Source organism: Melopsittacus undulatus, chromosome 20 (genome assembly GCF_012275295.1).
Source record: "Melopsittacus undulatus isolate bMelUnd1 chromosome 20, bMelUnd1.mat.Z, whole genome shotgun sequence".
In the NCBI taxonomy this organism is placed as follows: Eukaryota; Metazoa; Chordata; class Aves; order Psittaciformes; family Psittaculidae; genus Melopsittacus; species Melopsittacus undulatus.
Genome location: NC_047546.1, coordinates 82,797 through 106,431, shown reverse-complemented (window position 1 = coordinate 106,431; position 23,635 = coordinate 82,797). Strand labels below are relative to the sequence as shown.

The following is a 23,635-nucleotide window of genomic DNA, read 5'->3' as shown; positions in this document are numbered from 1 at the left end:
CCACTCCGGGGCAGCAAAGGGAGAGCGAGGAAATGAGAGACATGGAGGACGTGGTGGGGTTTTTGTTTTTATATACAAGACACATTTATCCATTAAATTTAGAACACGGTACAAAAAAAAAACCAAAAAAAAACCACTTCAACTAATTCATCTTACAATGCTGTTCATATCAATTACTGAGCTTAGTTCCTAATAATAAGGGGGGGGTTGCTGTAGGCGACTCGCAGCTTCCACTCCTTTGGATCCGACAGGTGCTGGGGGGCAGCAGGAGGTGGAGGGGGAGGAAAGAAAGGAGTCAAAACCAATGAAGGCCCCTACGGCAAACGGTTCGGAGGCTGAATGCAGAGAGAGGGGAGGAAAAAACCAACAAAAAAAGGAGAAAACCAAGAAAAAAATACAAATTCTATATTACATACAAGAGGAAAAGGTGGCTGAAGACAGAGGAGGCGGCTGCTGAGCCCGGCTGGGGGCTGGGGGCTGCCCCACCACCAACCACTCCTCCCCAGGACCCTTCGGCGTCAGGCTCGGTGGGATGCTCTTCCAGAAGCGAGTGGGGGGCCAGGGTGGCCCCGGCCTCAGTTGGCTCCCCAGCTGTAGCTGTTGTAGGCAGACTTGTTGGCCTGGGATTTCTGGGGGATGGAGCTGCCTTGGCTGCGCTGGCCGGAGCCGCTCTGCGGGAGGAGAAGGGGGTGGTTATGGGGAGGGGAATGGGCACTGCCCCACTCTGGGGTCCCAAGCCCAGGCTGCTCTGCAGGGTGCTGAGCCACGGGTGCTGCCAGTCCCACACGGTGTTCCCAGAGCCGCAGCAGCCGCAGGAGCCTCCGGAGCAGCACCACAGCAGAGCAGGAGCACAGAGGGTCCCTGTGGCCCTGGGGGGGCTGCAGGGCAGGGAGGAGGGGAAAGGGTTGGAGCAGGGGGTGTGTGTCTGTGCCCGCGGGTGTGTGTGTGTGCACATACTGCCTGAGGGCCTCTGTCCTCGCCTCCAAGGGCCAACGGGGGAGAAGGAAGGGGCTACGTGAGCCTGGGGGGCCTTAGGGGCAGGGGGAGACCCCAGGGCAAGTGCAATGCATTATCAGAGAGGTTCATTACCTGATCTTCCTGCTGGCGTTGGCAGCACAGTATCATCTGCAAATATGGAAGCTGTTGCAGTACCAGGATATGTAAAAATAAAGGGACAAACTATGACAATAGAAATCCACGGTTAGACCTGAAAGCTACGATGGGCTCGTGGCTGTGGCAAGTCACCCCTCTGCTGCTGGCCTGAAGGGGAGCTCAGGGCAGACCAGGCCTGTCTGCGTGAGGGGGCACATCCCAACCCTACCTGGTGCAGCCTGGCAGCAAGGGGGCTGTGCCGGGGCCCCCCCGAGTAGGGCACACCCCGAACCTTCCTCACCTCATCTGTGTGTATGTGCAGGTGTGAGCGTGTGCCCGTCACGCGTGTTCACGTGTGTCCGTCGCGGGGCGTGAAGGGAGGGAGGGAGAGGGGGGGGAAAGCCCTAGGAGACACCAGCAAAGGGGGCTGGGGGGGGGCACTCACCTGCCCGTCCTGCTGCAGGTGGTGGTGGAGGATCTGCGAGTGGGGCTGCTGATGGGGGGTCAGGATGTGCATGAACGGGGTCGGGGGGTAGGCTGCTGCCGTCGCAGGGTTGATGGGGCCGCCGCTGCCCAGCGCTGAAGGCAGGTTGAAGGAGGCTGCCGGGGTTCCAGTGTGAAATCCCTGCTTCTCGAAGGATTGCTGAGGAGGAGAGGCCATGGATGGGGTAAGGGATGGGTGAGGGGTGTCCCCTTCCCAGCTCCACCAGTCCCAGTGTGTGCAGCAAAACCTATGGCTCCTGCTGGGCTTGGAGCTGGCCTAGGTTGGAAGGGCCTTTCCCCTCTCCCCTGCTGGCTGCTCCAAGGGCAAGAGAGCTCATTGCTTCCCTGAGCACACTGCAGACACTAACCTGAGTTTTGGAGTAGACAGAGCCCGAGATGTCCGGCACTCCTGTGTTACTGGATGTCACAGATACACCTGGCAAGAAGGAAAGGTGAGTGAGTGATGCTAACAGCAGCATGAGGTGGTGGAGAGCTCAATGCCTTGCAGCCAGGGAAGGCTAGAGACAGACGCATCCTGGGCAGAGGGTTTTGGCAAGGCCAAGCTGCAAAGGGCCTGTACCAGTGGCAGTTTACTGTGGACATGAGCAGTTTGTGAATGCCTCCTGCTGCCACCCAGAGAAATGCATGTTCTTGAAGGGCCCAGAAAACAGCAACTCTGTAGGGGATGCAGCAGACAGAGGAGAAAAGCTCCCAGCATGTAGCACAGCAGCAAGAGAGCTCCTTGGGTGTCAAAGAGGCAACTGCATGTACAGGGGACTCGGCTGTGGGCTGGGCCAGCTGGTGCAGCAGCTGGCACCACTGGCACACAGCCTGTGTTTTCAAAGGTGGTGGGACAGAGGAAAGCCTCAGCAGGCATTGAAGGCCCAGGAAAGGTGTTGAAATGAAAGAGGTTTGGAAGCCTCAGCACCAGTTGGGACAGAGCTGAAGTAGCTTTGCAAAGGGAAAACTGTGTCTTGAAGGGCTCTAACATAGTGAACAAATCACCCCAGGATTTAAAGGCTGGAAGAGGGACCCAAGCCCAGGCAGACATTGACCAGTGACACCAGTACTGAGCCAAGTGGCAGGTTCATGACCTCCTCAATCTCTGAATCAAGGACACTTCTCTAGGAAGCATGGATCTGCCCAACACAGGAGGCAATCCAGCTCCAGGCTCCAACTTGGGCAATGACTGTTCTATTGAGCACAGACAGGCAGGAAAGAGAAGGAAAGCCCCTGCTAGAAGTGTAAGGCCCAACTCATTCAACCGCTAGGCACAGAGTGCTCTGCACTCCTCCAACCTGCTCCAGACCTGGATGCAGAACAAGCCTGGGCCTTTCCAAGGAGAATCACGTTCCCTGGGGGTTGCACCATGGCCATTTTCCTCCCATCCTGCTGGAGGCAGCAGGACAGCAGTCCCCTTAGATGACCAGAGAGCCTGGGAACTGTCAGTGCCTGCTGCTGTGGTTGGTGCTGGTCTCTTACCAGTGCTGTATCCGTGAGAGCCATAGCCACTGGGCTGCTGAAAAGGGGCTGCTGATGCATTGACGCTGACATTCACACCATGCTGCTTGGAAGAGGTAGGAGCAACCTACAGGAGGGAGAGCAGCAGAGTAAGGAGAGCCCTCTCTGAACTGCCCCTCCTGCCCAGCTCCCATTGCCTGCCCTGCAGAACTCACAGGGAACACGGCGGGCCCATACTGGAAGGTGCTGGGGAGCCCTGGTACCCCTGTGTAGTAGGGCAGACTGGTGTAACTGTAGCCAGGAGGCAGCGCCGGGTTCAGGAACGTCTGCTGCGTGGTGTGGTGGGTCTGGGTCTGGCTCTGCTGGGGCTGGGCCAGAGTCGTTGCCGGAGCAGGGGAAGAGGCATCACCACGGCCAAATTTGGTTAAGTCACCTGGAATACAGGAGAAGGGATTGAAGGAGACTCCTGAACTGCAGCTCAGCCCAAACGGGACCCACCTTCTGATCAACAGCAACTGAAGCAATCCCCATCCTACAGCTGCTAAGGGTTCAGCCCTCAGACTCTCACACACTGATGAGCTGTTAACCACTGTCCTCATCCCTGAGAGGAGGACTTCAGAGGGGAAGGGAAGCCCAAAGCAGCTGCAGTGCTCACTGCCTGACCTGAGCCTGTGATCTGGTACTGGATAAACCACAACGCAGCTCAGATGCTGGAGCTCTCCTGAGCCAGCAGCAGCCTTGAACACAACTCAGCTCCCTCCAGAACCAGCAGCCTGGGGGCTCTCTCCTACCTGCAAAGGACTCTTCAATGAAGAGCAGAGTATCTCCAGTTGAGGATGTGTGAATGGCCCCTATTTACATCAGGGCTCACACCTCCTTCTCTCTCCCTGGTGGCCTGAATCAAACAGGGCCCAGCAGCTCACACAGGACTCAGGTATCTCCCTTCCCAGGCTGGGCATTGCCTGAGGGCTTGGGTGCAGGGCTCTGGGAAGCTCTCTTGGCTGCTCTTTATGAGGCCCTGCTTGGCTCCTCCATGCAAACACCCTCACACAGCGAGACAGTGAATTACCAGCTCCCAGGTGAGTCCAGTATGGGCACAAAGGTGGTAAGTTACACATGCAGCAGTGCTGCACCCCGAGCTGGGCATCTCAGCCTCAGTGTGTTGAGCACAAGCACTTCTGCACAACCAAGCTCCTGCTGAAGCAGGGAGGGAGAAGTGGTGCTGGGAAAAGATCCATTCATGGAGTGCAACAGTTCCTAAAGCCCCTGAAAGCTCAGCCCAAGCTCTGCCCACTGGAGCCCTGCAGTGTGAGGAAATGCACCTACGGAGGCTGGGAGAGAACCAAGAAACCAGGAACCAGCAGCACAAACACCAGACAGGATATGCAAGGAGAGGCTTTTTCCTTACCAGAGTACGGATTGCTGCTCAGGCTGCCATCTCTTCCAGTCAGTGGGGTGGTGGGTGTAGGGAATGGGATGCTGTAGTAATCCTGATGGATAAAAACCAAAGAGGTTTGATGAGCTCAGCCCCAAGATGCAATGCAAGATCTTTTGGAAACGAGGAATTTCTGGACTATAAACCATGTTGGAGTACTGCAGTTCCATCAGCCACATGGAAGCTGAGCACAGCTACAGCAACCCCAGCTTCTTTCTAGCATGCACCATCCCCCTCATCTGGCTATTAGCGCTATTAGGACAACCAGATAAGGTCTACTGGTATGCAAGTCCTGAAGTGCCTGGACTTTCCCCTCCGCAGCACGAGGGACACATGTGGCATTGCTTGATAAACCCAGTCCCATTAGTTAGTCACTGCCCCTTTCAAGGCTCAGAGGCAAGTCCCTACAACAGCTCATTGCACCACCGGCAGGCAGAACAGTGTTCTAGCTCCACATTCCCCAGTCCCACCAGCAGTGTGACCAACCAGTGCTCCTAACCCCCCCAATGCAAAGGAGCAGCTGAGTAACTCCTCACTACTGCACAGGAGCATCCATTCAGCACCTGCCTCACAGCCTGACCTGCCTGCACAGCCAAAGCAGCAGCATCAGTGGAAGCAGCATGTCCCTGTACTCACCAATGGGAACCTTGTCTGGAGCATTTGCAAGTCATCATATCCATACACCTGTGGCTAGAAAAAGAGCAGGAGATGACATTAGGGACAGAGTAGATAAAGCCACTTACCCCATTTTAGATTAAGCATTTAGATAAATGTGAGAAAGAGCCAGAAGCAGATGAGCAGAGGCTACACAATTACCCAGGTGCAGGCAGGCAGCATCCACCACCACCAGACTGATGCTGCCAAGAAGCCTTTTATGTGCTGCTCAAATGAGGAGTGAGCACCACCACCCAGAACAGTGCTCCAGACCACAAAGGCACTGACACTGTTCCTCTAGAGATTATTCCAACCCCAAATCTGTCCTTATCTTCACAAAAGGGTTGTGATTCTGTGGCAATTGCCACCCTTGTTCTGACTGTGTGGCCTTGGTATGCCGTGTTGCTAATACAGCTGCACACCTTCCTGAGCTGTGCTCTGACCAAAGGCTGTTGCTCCCCAAAGGATGGGGAGGGCTGTAGAGAAGAGGCAGACACAGAATCTGCTCTGAGGTGACCAGAATTACAGACGTTTACCCCATAGCTACATGGATTTCCTCTGTTACTATGGAAAACATGCAGGTTTTATGGAACACAGCAGGTCCAGACTCCTCCCATCCAAGGCAGTCCTTCTGTGCTGCTGGTTTTGTTTCTCTACCTCCCTCCCTGCTAGCTGAAGACAGAGCTAGGAGGGATCCAGTGGCATGGCATGGCATGACTGCAAAGAGCTGGCTGTCCCACTCACCGGATAGGCATGTAGCAGCCCTGGAGCCATGATGTATGGATTAGGCAACAACGGTGGGACTCCAGGAGGGAGATTGGGAGGGGCTTTTCCTGGAAAAAGGAAGGTCCCAGTGAGGCAAAGAGCAGAAGTTGCCTCTCATTGTCCCCATCCCTCCTCCTGCTCAGAACCCAGCACACCTGATGTTGTTGCAACGGAGCTGCGAGTCGAGGCTGTCACTGTGGAGTTACTGCTGAGGCTGAGGCCCAGGCTGCTGACACTGCTGAGGCTGGAGGAGACGCTTACGACTGGTGGGGCGGCTGACACTGTGCTGGAGGAGGTGGAGAAAGTGCTAGCAGAAGAATGGAGGCTTGCTTCACTCTCCACACTTGTGTGCTAGGGAAGGAAGGGAGAAGAGTCAGGGGAGCAGGAGCAGAGGGCAGACACACTGCAGGGCACTGCCTGCACCCTGGCATTCTGAGAGCCTGCCATGAACTTGGCTGCTGCAGGCTACAAAGAAACCTGCTTTGCATGTGGCTTAAGGCCAAGGTCCTGCCAGCAGCCAAGCCCTCATTGTTCCAAGCCTGTGTCCCAGCATGTCTGTCTGCTGAAGCAGGGCTGAGCACCACGTCTCTGGCAAGAGGCTGACACTGCTGCAGAAGCCAATGCCCAGGGACACTGCACTGAAGGAGCTCCAGTTTACTTACTGCAGCAGCTGCCAGTTTACTCTGACACCTGCCTGCAACTCTGCAGCACATGCAAGAGCTGCTACAGGCCCAGAGGCAGCTGATGTTATGCCTGACACAGGCAAGGTATCAAAAGCCTCGAGACAGAGGTGCACAGCCAGTGCTCTGACACAACCCCCTGTCCTCACCATACAACATCTGACCTCCAGCACAACAACCAACAGCCTGGCAGCTCTTGTCACAGCTGCAGGCCCTGTGCCAGTGGGGGTACCCAGCCCTAGAGCACACCCAGACTCACCAGAAGAGTTGAGGTTGACGTTCGCCCAGAGGAGGTGGATGAGGACAGACTGTTCTGCTGGGTGGGTAACGTACTGTGGAAGGAGGAATAAAAGGTTGTCAAGCCAAAGGATGAGAGTCACCATTGGCAGCACCAGCCCAGATACCATTCTGCACCTACTCAGATGGGATGGTTTCTGTCCATCTTCCCTACTGCATGAGACAGACCCTGCTGCCTGCTCTAGATCCCTGCTTCTAGTTCTTTTGCTCCAGAAAGCCACTTGCCCTGCTTGCTCACCTGCTGAGCTGGGCACTGGTCGTACTGGGGAGCTCCTCACTGTGGCTCAGGCTGCTCAGAGCTGTCGAGTGTTGGCTGGCTGTGGTCAGCAACGAGGATGCAGACACCCCATCATTGAGAGGTGTGATGCTGGGAGCAGAGGGGGAATCTGATTTCACTGTGGGGCCTGTAGCACCTGCCAACAAAGGGTCTGCATTAGCAACAGCTCCTGGAAGGCAATGCAATGGTGAGGATCAGCAAAGCAGAGAGATGTGGGGCTCCCCTCACTGCTACCAGCCAGTTACACCCTTGTGACAGCACAACTGTGTTGTACTTCTCGCTTTACCCCAGCACTGCCATCAGCTCTGCAAAGAGCCTGAAGACCTTCAGATGAGGTCCCTTCCACAGAGAGCAAACTATTACCACCAGGGAGTGACTCAGCATGGACCTCAGGGATCCATCAGCTGAAAGCTGCACATCTCAAGGCCAGGAAATAATCCGAGTGGCAGCAATTAGTCCAGCAGGAAGCAGACTTGCTGCTAGTGCAGATAAAGCTTTCTTTCCAAAGCAAAGGATCTGAGCAGTACAAGAGGTTCAGGACACCCACAGCACTGAGAGGCTCTTACCTTCGACAGCCTGGGTGGTTTGTAATGGCGTGGGTTGTACAGAACTGAAACCATTCTGAGGAAGAAGAGAGAAAGAGCACTGACTGGGCATTGCAGCTCTTTATCCTGAGGCAGGTCTAGTGCTAGCTCCCCCCCACTCTCATGTCACCACACTGTGTGGGGTCTGTCCCAGGCTCAACCAGCAAGACCCCCAAGTGCATATTTGAGCAAGGAGGGCAAGTTCCTCTGCTGCTGTTAGCCACATTGGCTCAAGATCCCTGAACCAAAACTGCTCCTACTGAATGTGTGTGCAGCATGCAGGAACAGCATCCTTAAACCAAAACTAAATCCTCAGCCTGAATGCCACGCTGCACAAGGTAATAATGCATGACAGGACACATTGTCTGCTATCAGCTGAACCACTGTTAACCCCACTGGCCCAGCCCCAGGGAAGTCCCATAGCTGAGGGCTCTGGTAGCAGCTAGAAGGCAGCTCTCAGAAGCCATGTGGTGAGGTTTGGAGGATCACAGAACCACTCCATACATCACTTAGCTTCACACACTGTGCTTACTCAGCACAAAGCGTGAGCAAAGCTCTTTGCCTACCTTAGCCTGGGGCAGATCTTTCTGGGGCGAGGAGGAGATGGAATTTGGGTATCGCCTCGTCTGGGTGGATCTCTGCTCATACAGTGGTCCCTGAGCACTGTTCTGGGAGGTAAATGTTGCTGTCTGCATTGTGCTGCTCTGGTAACCAGACTCTTGGCTTTGATTGGACGAAACTGTGGATGAAGATTCACTGCTGAGGAAGAAACCAAACAACAAGAGTTAATGTTTCTCTCCAGCACAGCCCTGCTGGAAGCTGCTCATCCTGGAGGCTCCATCCCAACCTTCAAAATGAAGAGTCCCAAGCAAGCATAAAAGCACCACACAAAGCAGCAAAGCCCTGAGACATACCCAGGGGCAAGGGCCATGGAAGGATGGTGGCATCTTGCTGCAGCTCCCACACTTCTGGGCTCTAGGTGACATGTCAGGAGCTGCCACCACTCAGGCCGAGCACACAAGGGACTGGCCCAATAGAGGGCTTTGCTTTGGAAAGGTGTTATCATCATAGCTACACCTACTCTGCTGTGTCACAGGCTCATAGGATCATAGAATCCTAGAACAGTTTGGGTTGGAAAGGGCATTAAGATCACTCAGTTCCAAGCCCCTGCCATGGGCAGGGACAGTTCCCTCAAGGGACACCAGGTCACCCAAGGCTCTGTCCAACCTGGCCTTGAGCACTGCCAGGGATGGGGCATTTACCACTCCTTTGGGCACCTCGATGCCAGCGCCTCAGCACCCTCACAGGGAAGAACTTGTACCTTATATCTAACCCAAACTTCGCCTGTTTCAGTCTGAGCCCATCACCCCTTGTTCTGTCGCTCCCATCCCCTGATTTGCCAGGCAAAAAGCAGGATAGAAGTAGGAATCTGTCCTCCAGGGCCAAGGAACAGTCGCACTGGGGATTCTTCCCCTGTGTTTCCAGCAGTACAGTTAACTGCAGCAGAAACACCTGCTTTCTGTGCAAGTACCACAGGTCAATCAGTCACAGAGCTGCCTGAATGAGTCTGCTGGTGACTTGGGCTTTGCTTTTGCATACATTGTCCCCCCTTTGTGACCACAGCACGGTCAGAAAGGGTCTACTAGCATGCAGCACAACTGCAGTCTATGGGACCAAAGCTGGGATTCATGTTCCCTTCCTCGTGCCCAGCCCTCACCTCGCTGTGCTGGTGTACAGGCTGCTCTGAGCCTGGCTCACAGCAGCACTTGTTGTGGGTGTTGATTCATACTCCGCAAGAACAGGCTCGGAACCAAACTGCAATGCCCCAAACTGCAGGTTGAGCCCTGAGATATCTGCTGAGCCAGGCATTTCCACTGCAAGGGCAGGAATCTGCAAGGAGAGAACAGCAGAAAGGACCAGTCACCCTTTGGGATCAGCACAGAGAATGACTTTAGCATCCCCATTTCATTCCAGGCTTGCATCATCTGTATCAACCCTGTTCAACCCAGGCAGGGCAGCTTTCTCCATCACCAGCCCAACTTCCCAACAACAGCAAGGCCAAGCCCAACCCCCATGGATTGTTCTGGACACAACATCTCCTTCCCCACCATCCATCCCACCTTTGATGTTAATGATGCCTTTTTCTTTTGCTGCTTCAGCTTCTGCTGAGCTGGCTGGGGACTGGATGACTGGTTGTCCGAGGAGCCTGGGGACATCTGAGGGACAGGGTTGGCTTTGCTGGGCAGTGGGGAGGAGGAGGGCGCCGGCACGGTCGTGGAGGCAGTCACCACAGGCTGCTTCTCCTGCATGAACACTTCGATCATGGTGGAAGTTGAGGTGAAGGCCTGACGCTTGGTGAAGGGGCTATGCACGGAGGAGTCTGCTGGGTTCTTGAGATCTACCAGGGGAGACAAGAGAGGAGTTAGGGGGGGTTTGTTTCCTTCAAACTACATCAACTTCTGACACTCCAGAGCATCAACAGCTTGGAAAAGCCCTTTCAGCTCATCCAGTCCAAGCCTTACCCCAGCCCTGCCCCATGGCACTGAGGCCTCATCTCCACTGTGTGAACCCTTGCAGGGACGGTGCCTGCAGCCTGGTCCAATGCCTGAGCACCCTCTGGGGAAGGGATTGCTCCTTATCTCCATCTAAGGCTCCTTTGGGGAGCCACACTGTTCCTTACCATACTGCACCAGAGACGAGGTCTGCGGAGTAGATCCCATGTCCCAGGAAGAAGCAGTGGTGCTCCCAGCAGGCTGGGTGTGTTGAGCAGCCAGCTGAGCCAGAGCCTGGGCTGTCTTGAACTGCTCCAGGAACTGGGAACCTGTGGTACTGCTGCCTTTGGCCTCCCCGACATCTCCAAACCCTTTCCCCAGCATGCTCACCTGCAATTGCAGCAAGGCAGGAACAAAGTCAGTGTCTCCCTTGGCTCAGAGGACAGATCCATCTCCCAGCATAGGCCTGGACACTCTGTACTCCTGCTGTACCTCACTGGGTGCACACTGCACCCACACTGTACCCCTCAGCTCAATGCTCTAGATGCACACAGACACGGCTGGCAAGGAGAGCTTGTACTTCTCTCACAGCCTTTCTTACATGGGAGGGCTGGGGCACTTACCTAGTGCCCAGATCATGACGTTTCATGGAGGCTGACAAAGGAAGGGCTCTTTAAAGATGCCCTAAGTTATTCCCATGCATTTGGTGGCACTAAAGACAACCACCAGGAGAGCTGGGCTTGGAAAAGCCTTCCTGAATTCTCCTCAGTGAGTGCACAGCTGCTGTTCCTTTGGCTTAAGTTACACAGAGCAGCACCTGCACAGTGCCCATTCCTGACACACATCCAATGCCTCCCTCCTTCTACCTGAATGCAGAGAGCACATCTGGGAAACCCATACATCCCCAAGACACTTCCTTACCATGCTGTGGTGGGAGAAGGAGTTCCCAGAGGCAGGCTGGGATATAGCACTCTGCTTGGAATTGCTGAAAACCAGCGGCTGGGCCAGGGATGGAGCCTGGGATGACTCCAGGTTTGGAGACTCATTTTCCATAGAAGAGGGTGTCTTTCCCAGCAGGACGGCCAGATCAATTCTGGGTAAAGAAGGGAGATACCCATTGAGGTGAACACAAGCTCTGCCCACCCTGCCCTTCCACTGCAGCAGAACTCTGCCTTCGGCCTCCTAAGTTACAGCCTTGACAAAGTGCATGGATCTGCACCAGGAGCAGCCTCAGGACAGAGCATAGGAAAACTCCAACCCAGGATTAAGACCCAGGAACTCCTAACTCAACTTTGCCACTTAAATCCATCTCATCTTAGTGAGAGCTGCTGCATTTTAGCCAGTTGGCAAGGGTTAGTCTGAGATGGCAAATGGCTCTGGTCTCTGTGTGCCACATAAAGAGCATTGCCATGGACACTCACCTCTGTCCAGCTGTGATTGTCACATTCTCAGCAGGCAGAGGCACTGAAGACACATTGGAGGCAGTGAAGATCTTTGTCTCAGACAGCTGAAAGACAGAAAAGGGGAAAAAGAATCCAACCATTGAGGACAATACCTTGGGAATCCAAGTAAAGCACAGAAGTGTTTGAGCCACAGAAACAGTCAAGAGATGCAAATGTTGAGACTTCAACTCTAACATTTGGCTCCCATCAGAAGCAGCTTCTATTTCTTTTCAGGCAAGTGCACAAATCACCTGCCAGTGGCAAAACACCTCCTGACCTAAATGTGCTGTAGGTCATAGAGCCACTAGGACTGCTCTGAACTGACAGCACTGAGCTGCAAACCCCACTGCACAGGTAGGGGCAAGCAATGCTGAAGACGTCAAAGAAAACAGACCCCTGTGGGCTTCCCATCATCCTGGCCTCACCTGGATGTTCTGAGCACCAACTACCGCAGTTATGGAAGGAAAAGGAACATTGCTCAACACTCAATGAAGAGGTTTAGTGACCCGGAACATCGCTGGGTATGAACAGCTTTGATTCCAGACCCAGGAGCTGCCAGCAGCTAAACTGCAGGAGCTTAAAACCAAAGGCAGGAACCCCTGGGAGCACAGCACACACACTGAAGGCAAGAAGGGCTATCAAAGGCTCTCTTCAAGCAGAGACCTGACTGAACAGACAGGGAAGGTGCTCGTGTCTCCAAACACAGCAGGAGCCCTTCAGACAGTGCCTGGATAGCAAAAGGCTTTTCTCCTTGCTCATTCTGTAGCATTAGCAAAAAGTGAACCTGTGAAACTAATACTAACACCCAAGCCTGCTCCCATCTGCAAGAGCTGCTGCTCTGCCTTGATTCAGAGAGGGACTGAAGCCCATTTCAGGAGAAATGGACACAGAAGCATTGAAAGCAGCTGTGAACAGTGTCTGTTCTCCCCTGCAGAAGCCAGGTAGAGAACAAAGAGCAAGTCAGGGTGTGGATCAAACCTGCTCCAAGTGCCACTGCACTGGAGCAAGAATCCTGCGTGGAGTCAGGCCAGCTTATGGAAGAAATACATCATTCAGGACATGAGAGGACCACACTTGATGCCCCAGCAGATCCCTTCCTGTCTTGGGCTCCTATGCCAAGCTCTACCACACATCTACTGCTGAAGCAGGCATGTCTTATCACTCATCACAGCTCCTGAAAGTGGGAGCCTGTCTTGGGCTATGCCCACAGTTTGGGGAGGCTGAGCTTTGTGTTCCTCATTGCTGTATGCACACGTCAGCAGCCGCGGGGAGGAAAGGAGCCTGCAGTATACCTACATCTTCATTCCAGTCCTCCGTGCCCCATTCTTCTGTCGCTGCCCTCCAAGCACCTACAAGGGTAACAACAGGGAGAAGTTATGCACGCAGCAAAGCCCTCCCTCCACAAGGCAGGGAAGCACTGGGGAGCTTTGCAAGCAGCTGAGAGCATTTCTAATTGCCAACCAGGCACCACAAAGCAGTTTACTCCAACCCACAATTCATGGGCAAGGCTCTGTGATGGCATCGCCTCTGCCTTGCTTGGGCTGAAAGAGAGGGACCCCTGGGCTGGCAGCTCGGCATTAACACGCACCCCAACACCAAAAGGGGAAGCTGAGCTTCAGGAAGCCCTGGCATTGCCCCCAACCTCTTGGTGCCATGTTCCTGAGTTCCCTTTGTATTGCAGGAGCTGCAAGTTTGTGCACCCACGAGCAGTTCGTGTTACCCCAGCAGCTCAGACAGAGCATCTCCTTCACTGGCCGTGGGGAAGGACTCACCACCCACTGTACTTTGTGTTCCTGTACACCCCAGGGACAACCGAACCATTCCCAGGCTTCACCTTCCCCCCTGTGCACAGACAAAGGTGAATCAGGAAGAACCAAAGGGACTACACAATTCCCATGTTTTCTGACTGAGTTCAGGGATCTGCTCCAAGGAAGTAGCTTAAAACCTCAGGAAGAAAAGCAGGAGGTTTCATCCACAATCCAGCCCAGCACAGTTCATCAGAGAGCAAACGTCACCAGGAACACAAGCGATTGCCTGGCTGTGTTTTCAACTTGTTCTGTCCCTCCCTTCCAGTACACTTGAACCACAGTCCTTTGGATCCTCCATGGTGACACCCAGATCTCTTGCATTACAAGCCACAGTTTGGGCTGGGAGGAGGGCAAAGAAGCATTTGACAGCCCTGCTTTGGGTAACTCGTTTTTAGGCCCTGCAAGCAGCTCAGCACTCCCCACCAGCAGCAGGGTTAACCTGGAGACGGGTCCAAGGACAGAACAAGTTGACATCAGCCCTTTCACAAGCTGCAAGCATCAGAACACAGCAGGTGAGGAACCAGAAGGCTACAGGCACAGTCTGCCCCTTACAGCAGCTGGGGGATGGCTCCTTCACAGCAAGGTCCTCCCAGCTCAGCCCTTACCTAAGAGGTGAAGTGGGAGCTGGAAGCAGCTGGGTCAGTGGCAGGGGAGAGCAGGAAGAAAGCAGAACTGCCCCAAGAAGAGTACGTGCATGCAGGAACAGGACACAGGGCTCTCGTAGCCTTGCTTGCATGGGGCAAAGGAGAAACCCAACAAAGCAGCATGAAAAGCAGAAGGGAATCCTGCAGATGAAGAGCAGCCATTGATGGGGCTTTCCTGGCAAGTCTGCTTCCTGAGTCCTGGACACCTATCCAGCATGGCTCGTGCTCCCTGCACACCAATGGACAGATGGAGAACTGAAGCCCTTCACTGAACCAGGATGTGCCAGAACCGTTCCATAGGGCTTCCTAAGCAGCACTGTGGGTTTAGGCTTCTAAAGACACTGAGGCAGGCTCTTCCAAAGGGGAGAGCTGCAACACAAGCAGCATCCTGACTCTCCTACCAGCACTCTGGAAGTGTCACCTTCTCAACTGCAATCCCTCCTCTCTGCTTTCAGGAAGCCCTTCCAAGGGCAGCTAGTCCATAAGCATCTCCAACCAGGGAAAGGGGGGAAAAGTCCAAAGGCATTTGCAATTACAAATGTACTGAAGAAATCCCATTGTGGGTTAATGATATCCCTCCTCCCCAGTCCATATCTCTTCATTGTAAACTGGGAGATGAGCAATCGGCTTGCTCCTTGCTGGGCCCAGGGAGTGCTCTGCTGCTATCTCAGTGACTGGATACCTGCTCCCTGCTCTGGCCTGAAGGGTGACCAACCAAATCCCACACTTTGCACCTCAAAGGAATGCAAATCCAAACAAAGGCCAAGCCTGGCAGAAGCATAAAGGCAGTGCTGGAGCAGATGGCCTTGTGCTGCCTGCCCCTGTTAAACATTAACCCAGAGCTGAGGACCAGGAGATGCTCCAAAGCAACAGCAGCACTTCAAGTATGGCAGCCTGTGGGACCCTACAAGACTTCCCAGCCTCAACACTCCTCCTTCTGTCTTGACCTGTTCCTCCAGAAGGGCCTTTAGCCTTGAGTTCCAGACCTCAGCTTTCAGGGAGGAGACATTAGTCCAACGTGGGTTTGGCCTTCTTATGGGCACTGATGAGATTTGGTGGCTATAAGGCAAACCAGATTATCTTATAGATGTCTTTCCTCTTCATAAGGCATGAAAGGGGCTTAGAAGGATAATGGAGAGGGATGCTTCATCAGGGACTGTAGTGATAGGACAAGGGGTGATGGGTTCAAAGTTAAACAGGGGAAGTTCAGGTTGGACATAAGGAGGAACCACCCTTGTGAGGGTGCTGAGGCACTGGAATGGGTTGCCCAAGGAAGCTGTGAATGCTCCATCCCTAGCAGTGCTCAAGGCCAGGTTGGACAGAGCCTTGGGTGACAGGGTCTAGTGCGAGGCATCCCTGCCCATGGTAGAGGGATGGAACTAGATGATCTCAAGGTCCTTTTCAACCCTAACTATCCTATGATTCCATAAAAGTGCAAGAGCAGGAAAGAAAGCAGACAGGCACTGAACAGCTTTGCCATTAAGCATCCTGGTCACCTCCAAATCCACTGTCATCTTCAAGTGCAGGGCAGGTCTGCTTGGAGGAAGAACAGCAGCAAGAGCATGCCAAAGCAGCCAGCAAGCACATGGGTCCCCCAGAGGCAGCCCTAAGCAGAGGCAAAGTGCTGAGATAGCTGCTTTAACCAGAGCAATTCCCCTTGCAGCAGTGTCTGTCCCTGAGCAGAGGCACAGTGGGGAGGGCAGTGGAGCAGTGGCTGCAGAACCAAATGGCACAGGGACAAGAGCAAGCTGTAGTTTTCTGAATGTGAGACAAAGAGAACAGGGCTAAGCTGCCTCATGCCTCCTCCCTTTGGTGGGTGATGCTCTGTCATCAGCGCTGTGGACACGGAGCTGCTCTGGGTACTGAGAAGCAGTGGCTGAAGTTAAAATGTACCTAAATCCCCCCCGAATTTGGGTTAACCTCTCCCCCTTTACATTCCAGGTGTCAGCATTAGTAGAAGCAGTCGGAACAAACGTCAAATAGTCATTAAAATCAGCAAGTGAAGAGAGAGGAGGATGATACATCCACAGATATCTGCGGTTTGGGTTTGAAACAAGCTATAAAGGAGAAGTATCCGGGGCAGTTGATGCACCTGGAGGTATCGTACCAGGAGCAGTGTCATATTTTCGGGGATAATTTGCCCCCTCACCCCCAATGAAATCAAGTCCTGAAACAACAAAAAACAAAACAAGACAAAAAGACAGACAACGAGTGAAATTGTGGCTCCCAGAAGGGCAGGGGAGCTCCACCGCCTGTGTGCACTGCTCACACTGTACTGGGGATACTGGCACTGCCAAGAGATGCCCTTGGCTATGGAAACGGACACCACAAGACCCCACAGGGTCAGTTCCATTGGAGAACACAGCGAGTCGGAGCTGTTCCATCAGAGATCTCCCCAGTCCCCCCAGCCATGCTCTAATTCCACTGAGCACCAACACAAAACCAAAGCCAACCTCACAAGAGGCTGCTCACACTGGTTACACTTCCAGCACATGGAGCTCATTTGCTCCCATCCCTTCTTCCTCCCAAACCAAGTGCACCCATCGCCCTTGCCTCATGCCTGCACCACTGCCTCTGGTTTTACAGCTCCCTTTACAGTATCATTTACAGGGTGCTGAGGCACTGGCACAGCTCACCAAAAGAAGTGGTCAATGCTCCATCCCTGGCAGTGTTCAAGGCCAGGTTGGACAGAGCCTTGGGCAACACATCTAGTGTGAGGTGTCCCTGCCTGCTCAGGGGGTTGGAACTGGATGAGCTTAAGGTCCTTTCCAACCCAAACCAGGCTGGGATTCTGTCTCTTTCCAAACCTATCAGTTTTGCAGTAATTACAAGAAATAAAGTGGCCTAAAGCAACATGAATTCTATTGTGAAAGCCTCTTACAATGGGTAAGTGCTATTTACTTGAATGCTCCAAACTCATGGAAAAATAGTTTGTGCAAGACTGCTCCATAAAAAGCAACAAACCCCAAACCTCCTCAAACCCCAAGCTGACTACTTACAACTAAGGACTGTCCTTTGCGACTGTCCAGTTAGCACATTGCAAACCTGGAGTTCACTTGTACCTCACAACAGTGGGCATACTTGGGACAAAGAGTACCATTTTTCCAGGGCAAGGGAACGTGCCAGAGTAGATCTGTGCTCACAAACTGCTTTGCTTCAAACAGGGAAGCAATGAAGAGGTCTTTTCAACCAGCTTTCTGTGAGGTCTCACACTCCAGCTGGCTGAGCATGAGAGGATGCTCCCCATCCCATAATCTGGGGGACACACAGGGTATCAGGAGAACTTCCTGTCTTTATTACACTACACTTTGTAACTCACGTGAGAACAATCATCCAGCTCCCAAATTCCAACGTGGTCACCCCAACAGATGCAAAGGCACCTCAGGGTGCAAAGAAACAGCATCACTGAAACCCACCTCTGAACCAACAACCCTGTCTTCCTGAGCCAAAGAGCTGCCAGAACCTCCTCAGTGCAACTGGATGGACACAAAGTCCACTCACCACCTAACCACAAGCCAATGTGTGAAGAGCACTTACTTGTGCCATCATCTGGCTCAAAGCTGCCCGTGTTGTTCCATGTGTTGCTGTTGCTGTAGCTCTCATCAGTGCCCGCAGGCTCGGCATAGTCGGCTGGGTTGAAGGTTCTGGAAGTAAGAGGATGGAAGCTTTTACTCCCTCTTCCCAAGCACCTGATTGCATTCAGCCCATAGCACAGCTCTGAGCTCTCAGCAGAGGGCTGCTGCAGCTGCACCAGCCATTCCGCACTCAAGTTTTGGCTTTATTAACAAAGGGACCACAACTGATGCACAAAGACTCATATCTTTGCTGTGCTTTGTACAGTGAAACTTACCCCATGCCTTGGGCAGAAAATCTTCCCCCTCGCCTTCCAGAGCCACCTGTAAAACACACACACACTGCTGAGCATCTCCCTTGGCTCTGCATCACTGGGAAAGCAGCAGGTGAACAACATCTGGTGTGCTGACCCCCACAACATGCAAGTGGTGAGGATCTTCCCTGCTTGTTGGCATTTCCAGCAGCGTCTCTATATGGCCAGGGATGACCTCAGCTCCTCAGCAGTAGGATTTAGGGATGCATGAGTTCAGATAAGGTTTCCAGCTGACACAAACCACAAGCAATGGCCCCAGGTCCTGATTTCTGCAGTGGGTGTCCTCAGCAGCCCAGATTTGGTGGAAAAATGAGTTTCTGCTACCGAGTATTTAAAGCCCAAGCCAAGTGTTTGCACAGGAAGGGTGCTCAGGAACACAGGCAAGAATGAGGAGCCAGGTTGTGGTGCTAACAAGCAGCTGGCCCATCTGCCCAACAGTCACCTTAGGGTTTAACTTCTCACTTCTATACAAAGTGGCCCTATCTTCTCCCAACTCCAGGGATGGGATGGAAGAAGTAGATACTGCTTCTAGCACACTTAAGATGGGCAGTGACATGCAGGCCAGGAGTGCAACCAAAGAACAGCGAAATCAAGTGCTTGGTTTCAGTTTGGCACCTCCTCCCACAAGAAAGCCTTTCAAACCTCATGATAGCCACACTGATGTAACTCTTGTCTCCCATCCCCTCTGACCTCAAATCCCATGTGTACCTCGGCCTCGGCCACGTCCCCGCCTCCCTCTTTCCGTGCCTCTTCCAGAAGATCCTCCACTCTTACCACCGTCCAGTCCATTCTCCTGGCCCCGAACTGCAACACACAACAATGCAAAGAATGTCAGGATTTAGGGAGGATTCCAGACCAGACCAAAGCTCCCATCATGTCTATTATTTAAGCTGATGGCATTGAGGGTATCACCCAAGGAATCATCCCAGTCAGGGAAGCATCAGACATCTCACACACACAAGGATGCCCAAGCAGCTTTCATGTAGCACAAAGTGCCTCTGGGTGACCCCAAAGGTCCCCTCCACCCGTGCCACTGAGGGGTGTTAGGAAAGGGCAGGTCCATACACTCTCTGCCACGGCTGGTACCACGGCCCCGTCTTGGGGGCCCTCCACGTCGTCTGCTGAAATCCCGCTCCCTCTCCCGGTTCTCTTTGCTCTCTTCACTGGGTTCTGTCTGGCCGCTCTCCTTCTGTCCCGAGACACCCTTCTTCTTCCCGACCATCTCCCAGGAATGCTGGTTTGCAGAGGAGAAGGAAGTTACTCACACTTTGCTCGACACAGGCAGTTACTCACGGTTTGAGCAATGCACTATGTGAATACACACGTGTCCTTACACACCTCTTAAACTTGCTACAGATACAACAAGGATCTCCAGGAAAAGCCCAGTTTCTCTTTGTTTTGAAGGGTCTATCAGCCTGCACACAGCACAGCTTTTTCCTTCAAGGAAAGCTTTCTTACGGCTGACTGTCACACAGCCTGAGGTAATGGGACATGAGTTACTCTCTTCCTGCACAGATTTACTAAACCATACTCACAGCAGCATGGAAGCTTACACAGATGCTACTGTACCTCTGTCAAAGTGCTTGGATTGAAAAGGAATAGGACTTATTGCATTTTCCCCTCCATTCTTTTGGGCCTGCTGGCCACACTCGTGTTCTGGGCAAGCCTACAGAGAGCAGCATTGAGAAGCTGGGACACAATCCCATTTCAATGCTACTTGTGGAACTAGTCACTCATTCTGGCTCTTGCTATCTAGCCAGGACTCTTTGTCTTGCCTTCATATACACAGTGACCCTGAATGAGGCCTCACCAGACCTACAGAACCCAATCTCACCGTGTCCGGATTGCCCTCCAGCAGCACGTTGATGGCTCTGTTAACATCTCCATTGCAGTCATGCAGAGCAATCACACACTCGTCCTGGTTCTTGCCTGTGATGTCAATCAGCTGTAGAGGAGACACCACCACGGTCAGCACGTTTCGAACCAAGGCCATACCAAGTCTTTATGGATCTCTTATGGATCCCAAAGCAGAAATCCTCCTGCCTCCTGCAGCCTTCACAACTGAATTATGTGCCCCCAATGAGAAGTAACTGCAGCTGGAACTGGACCACAACCAGCTCCAATCCCTTTTCTTGGGATAACACCATTCCCTGCATCCCATGGAAGTCTGTCCAAGGAAAGTCAGGGAGCAGGCAGCTGAGTCCCTCCCACCTCCCCCAGGCAGCCACCATTGACTCTGGCTCCCTGCAAGGGCTCATCCTCACTTGCCACACTCACTTGTTTCACCTTCTCCTCAAAGTCAGCGTCATTGTGGTCTGAAATCATCTGTGCAAGTCGGATCTGTTCTGCAGTGGCCTGAAGAAAGGAAATGCAGAGAGAGCAGCATTAGAGCAGCACCTTTCCAACAGCCCTTCCTTCCAAAGAGCACTCTGCTCCCCTGAGGTCCCTGGGAAGGAATCCATGGGGTGATGAGGCGTGAACAAGGGGCAGAAAGAGGAAAGCTTCAGAGGAAAAGAGATGGAAGAGGAGTGAGGAGAGTCCAGAAGAAAGGGACTCACCACCTAAACTGCCTCCGTTCTGAGGCAGACCTGAGCCCCACCACAACAGAGACCCACTGCAGCTCATTCAAGGGAAGAGGGAATGGGCAGATGGAAACAACCCCAAAGCTCAGCTCAGAGACACCCATGTGGAACCCCCCCATCAGTGGCTGCCCAGCTCTGCCAGCTGCACAGGGCCCAAGCAGAGGTGCCAGGGCTCCACCTCCAAGCTAACTGCTTTCCATGGCTGCTGCCCTTACCTGGGGCCGCTGCTTGTGCTGTGTCTGGCTCTGTGTCTGTGTCTGCTCCCAGTTCCCCCGGGCTCGGTTAGTGCCCACCGATGTCATCATTTACAGTATATACAAATAACAGTATTTACAAGGTAGAACTCTGTGGTGGGGCAGGGGAGAAGAGAGAACACAGTTAGAAACCCCACACACAAGAATGAACCACAGCATGGGCAAGGCAGGCAGCAAAGCCATCCCAGTGCCCTCCCTCCCTCCCCATTGCCACCTGCCCAGTACAGAACTGGCACCTGTGGAGGCTTCACCACCACCACCTCACCTGCACTCAGGTGAGCAAGGCTGGGAGCAGGTATGGACTGGCCACGGCCAGGGCACAAAATGCTTGTGGGTCAACTGGAGTAAGGAATGCTTGAGAACAGCTCTAACATCTCACAGCCTCATCAGCAGCCACTTCCCCTTCTCCTTTCTTGCCTTAAAGCAGGGCAGGGGGAGAACAGCACTGCAGCAGTAAGTGGTGCTATGGGTTTGTGGGATGGTGCCGGTAACACTGCTGGGAGCTGCTGGAGCCATCCCAGAGGGGTTCAGGAACAGGGTGGCCAAAGCTCCTGGAGCCTCGCAGGAAGAGCCCAACCCAGATGCTTAGGATGGGATCAGCCCTGAGCAGTTTCACCTGCCTGCCATACACATCCTATAGCACCTGGCATCCCATGCTACTTGCAAGGCCCTGAAACCTCAATACTCACAAACTGCACCCTTCTGGGCTCTGTTACCAAGCTGCAGACCTCACTCCAGAGCAGCAGGATCTGCTCCAGGGGCTGCTGCTGCAGCAGATGCTTGGCACAGGGGAAGGAGCCCCAAAGAGAGTCAGAGCAGGAGGAAACCCAAGTGAACCTGAACCGCTGCTTGCAAACACCAACATGGCAGGCAAGCTTGCAGGGCCTGCAGCATCCTGCAGCACCTCAAGCGCTCCTGTTCAGGGCCAGCCATGCCCCATGGAACACAAACCATCACCTGCCAGCCCTACAGCACCAAGGTCTCTGAGCGGGGCAGTGACCCACACTGTCTGCCTGCTGAGGAACAGCATCCAGCCTGGGCTTCACCCAAGGCCAAGCAGCCTCCACTCAGGCTGCTTCCCCTTGGGATTGCTTTCCACTCTCCACTGCTACATCTCTTCCAGTCCTAAGTGTTCCAGGCACAAACAAGTTGCAGTAACTCCATCTGGGATTTCAATAGGATACAGCACCAGCAAGTCTCCTGCCCCCAACCTTTGGGCAGCACCTAGGCCCTGTTGGAGAGCTCTGCCATGCTCTCAACAGCTGCATCCCTGGCACGAGGAAACGGTGCTTGCTTAACACGCAGAGGAAAACCCAGCCCCAAAACCAGCAGCATCACCAGTGCTGAGCCTGGTGCAATGGGCAAACCCCCACACCGCATCCAGGCTGCTACTGGGGTCACTGTGGTACAGCTCACAGGCCACGTCTCACTGCAGCCCTTGGCTCTGCTGCCTCCTGCCCTGGCCCTGAGCAGAGCTCACAGCTTCCAAGCAGCCTTCAGTGTCTGACCTTGCTTTAAAGAGCAAAGCCACATCTGTGCACAGAGGGAGGCAAGCGAAAAGGGCACCTCCAGCCCCGGACAACCGAGTCACAGCAGAGAAACGGTGTTAAAGCAGCCCCAAGGCAAGAGGAAACCTGTTCCTATGGGATTCAGGGAAGATTCCCAGCTACAGGTTACAGCATCTTTTCCTTCCCAGCAGCTGCAGGGGAGAGCGATGAGCTCTGCTGCTCCCCCTCTTCCTGTCGGCCTACAGCATCCAGAGGGAGGCTCAGCTGCTGGGAACGGGAGGCTCCGGAAAAAGAGGTGATACAAAAACATCACAAACTGTTCATTTTATTGGAATCGTCAGGTCAGTTACAGCTTTGGCACCAGGCTCCAGTGCTCACATCCCTACCCCAGCACATCCCAGCCTCGGGTTCCCCTCTCTGCTCACACAACCGGTACCTCTGACACTGCTCCATGACCCATGCACAAACCTGAGGCTCCCAGGCCTGCAGGGGAGCACAGCGCTTGAAGGGGCTCCTGCAGCACCAACACCCGCTCATTGCCAGGCCGGGGATGGGCATGTACCGACACCCGGAGCACCCCCCGAGCCGCACCCGCGGTGCCTGCACCGGGGCAGGGTCCGGGGCTCCCCCCCCGCGGCCTCCGAACCGGCGTGGGCCGGGAGCGCTGCGCGGCTCCCATTGTTCGTGCGGCAGGGCCGGGCGGGCCCCGGGGGCGCTGCAGGCCCCGAGCCGCGGCCGTGGGTGAGCGCAGGCCCCGGACACACAACGGGGGAGCGGCCCGAGGGACGCGGCGAGGCCCGTGCGGAGCCCCCGCGGCGGAGGGCCGGGCCCCAGAGCCGGGCGGGCGAGGGCCGCTTCCGCCCTCATGGCCGCGGCCGCCATTCCCCCCCCACACCCGCACAGCTCCGCTCGCCGCCTCCCGCCCGCCCTCCCTCACCTGCGGCGGCCGCGCGGTACGCCAGGCCCCGGCTCCGGACGGGCCCGCTAGGCCGCGAGCGGCCCGGAGGTCGGGCCCGGCGGCGGCGGGGCCCGGGGCGGCGGGGGGGGTGTGCGGCGGCAGCGGAGGGGGGGGGGGGCACCGAGGGGGGGGTACCGGGGGTTACGGGGGGTTACCGGGGGGTACCGGGGGGTACCGGGGGGTACCGGGGCCGCCGCCGCGCAGCAACTTTACCTGGGTCTCACCACACTGACAACTACCAGCGGCGCCCGCCCCCATCACGTGACGAGGGCGCTTGGTGGGGGGGGGGGCACACACGGAACCGACACGGGGCGGGGCCAGACCGGCACCGTG

At 54.5% G+C, this 23,635-nt stretch overlaps 1 protein-coding gene across 16 annotated transcripts; it reads right to left on the bottom strand.

The window, feature by feature from the left end:
• Nucleotides 1–47: 47 nt before the first annotated feature.
• On the bottom strand, nt 48–23,603 carry UBAP2L (ubiquitin associated protein 2 like). 16 transcript variants are annotated; one of them, XM_034071130.1, is made up of 29 exons: nt 23,516–23,603; nt 20,798–20,927; nt 20,278–20,355; nt 19,835–19,945; nt 19,066–19,234; nt 18,709–18,804; nt 17,965–18,010; nt 17,652–17,758; nt 16,207–16,287; nt 12,959–13,011; nt 11,642–11,727; nt 11,142–11,313; nt 10,409–10,610; nt 9,849–10,126; nt 9,446–9,618; nt 8,295–8,487; nt 7,711–7,765; nt 7,106–7,280; nt 6,830–6,902; nt 6,046–6,241; nt 5,870–5,958; nt 5,108–5,161; nt 4,445–4,526; nt 3,252–3,469; nt 3,058–3,163; nt 1,944–2,011; nt 1,538–1,735; nt 1,090–1,140; nt 48–671 (listed from the first exon to the last, which is right to left on the bottom strand). In XM_034071130.1, the coding sequence occupies exons 2-29, from the start codon at nt 20,885–20,887 to the stop codon at nt 576–578; spliced, it is 3,396 nt and encodes a 1,131-aa protein (XP_033927021.1). In that variant the 5' UTR covers nt 20,888–20,927; nt 23,516–23,603; the 3' UTR covers nt 48–575. The 16 variants fall into 16 exon arrangements, with proteins under 16 accessions (XP_033927021.1, XP_033927027.1, XP_033927024.1 ...); XM_034071136.1 differs by having other exon boundaries at nt 1,090–1,125; XM_034071133.1 differs by having other exon boundaries at nt 5,108–5,155.
• Between the last annotated feature and the right edge of the window lie 32 nt (nt 23,604–23,635).

Coding starts and splice junctions, on each gene's coding strand:
- UBAP2L (XM_034071130.1), bottom strand. CDS start 20,887: ATGATGACATCGGTGGGCACTAACCGAGCCCGGGGGAACTGGGAGCAG. Junction 18,011..18,708: donor GGGACGTGGCCGAGGCCGAG/GTACACATGGGA, acceptor TGTGTTTTACAG/GTGGCTCTGGAAGGCGAGGG. Junction 10,127..10,408: donor CTCGTCTCTGGTGCAGTATG/GTAAGGAACAGT, acceptor CTCCCCTGGTAG/ATCTCAAGAACCCAGCAGAC.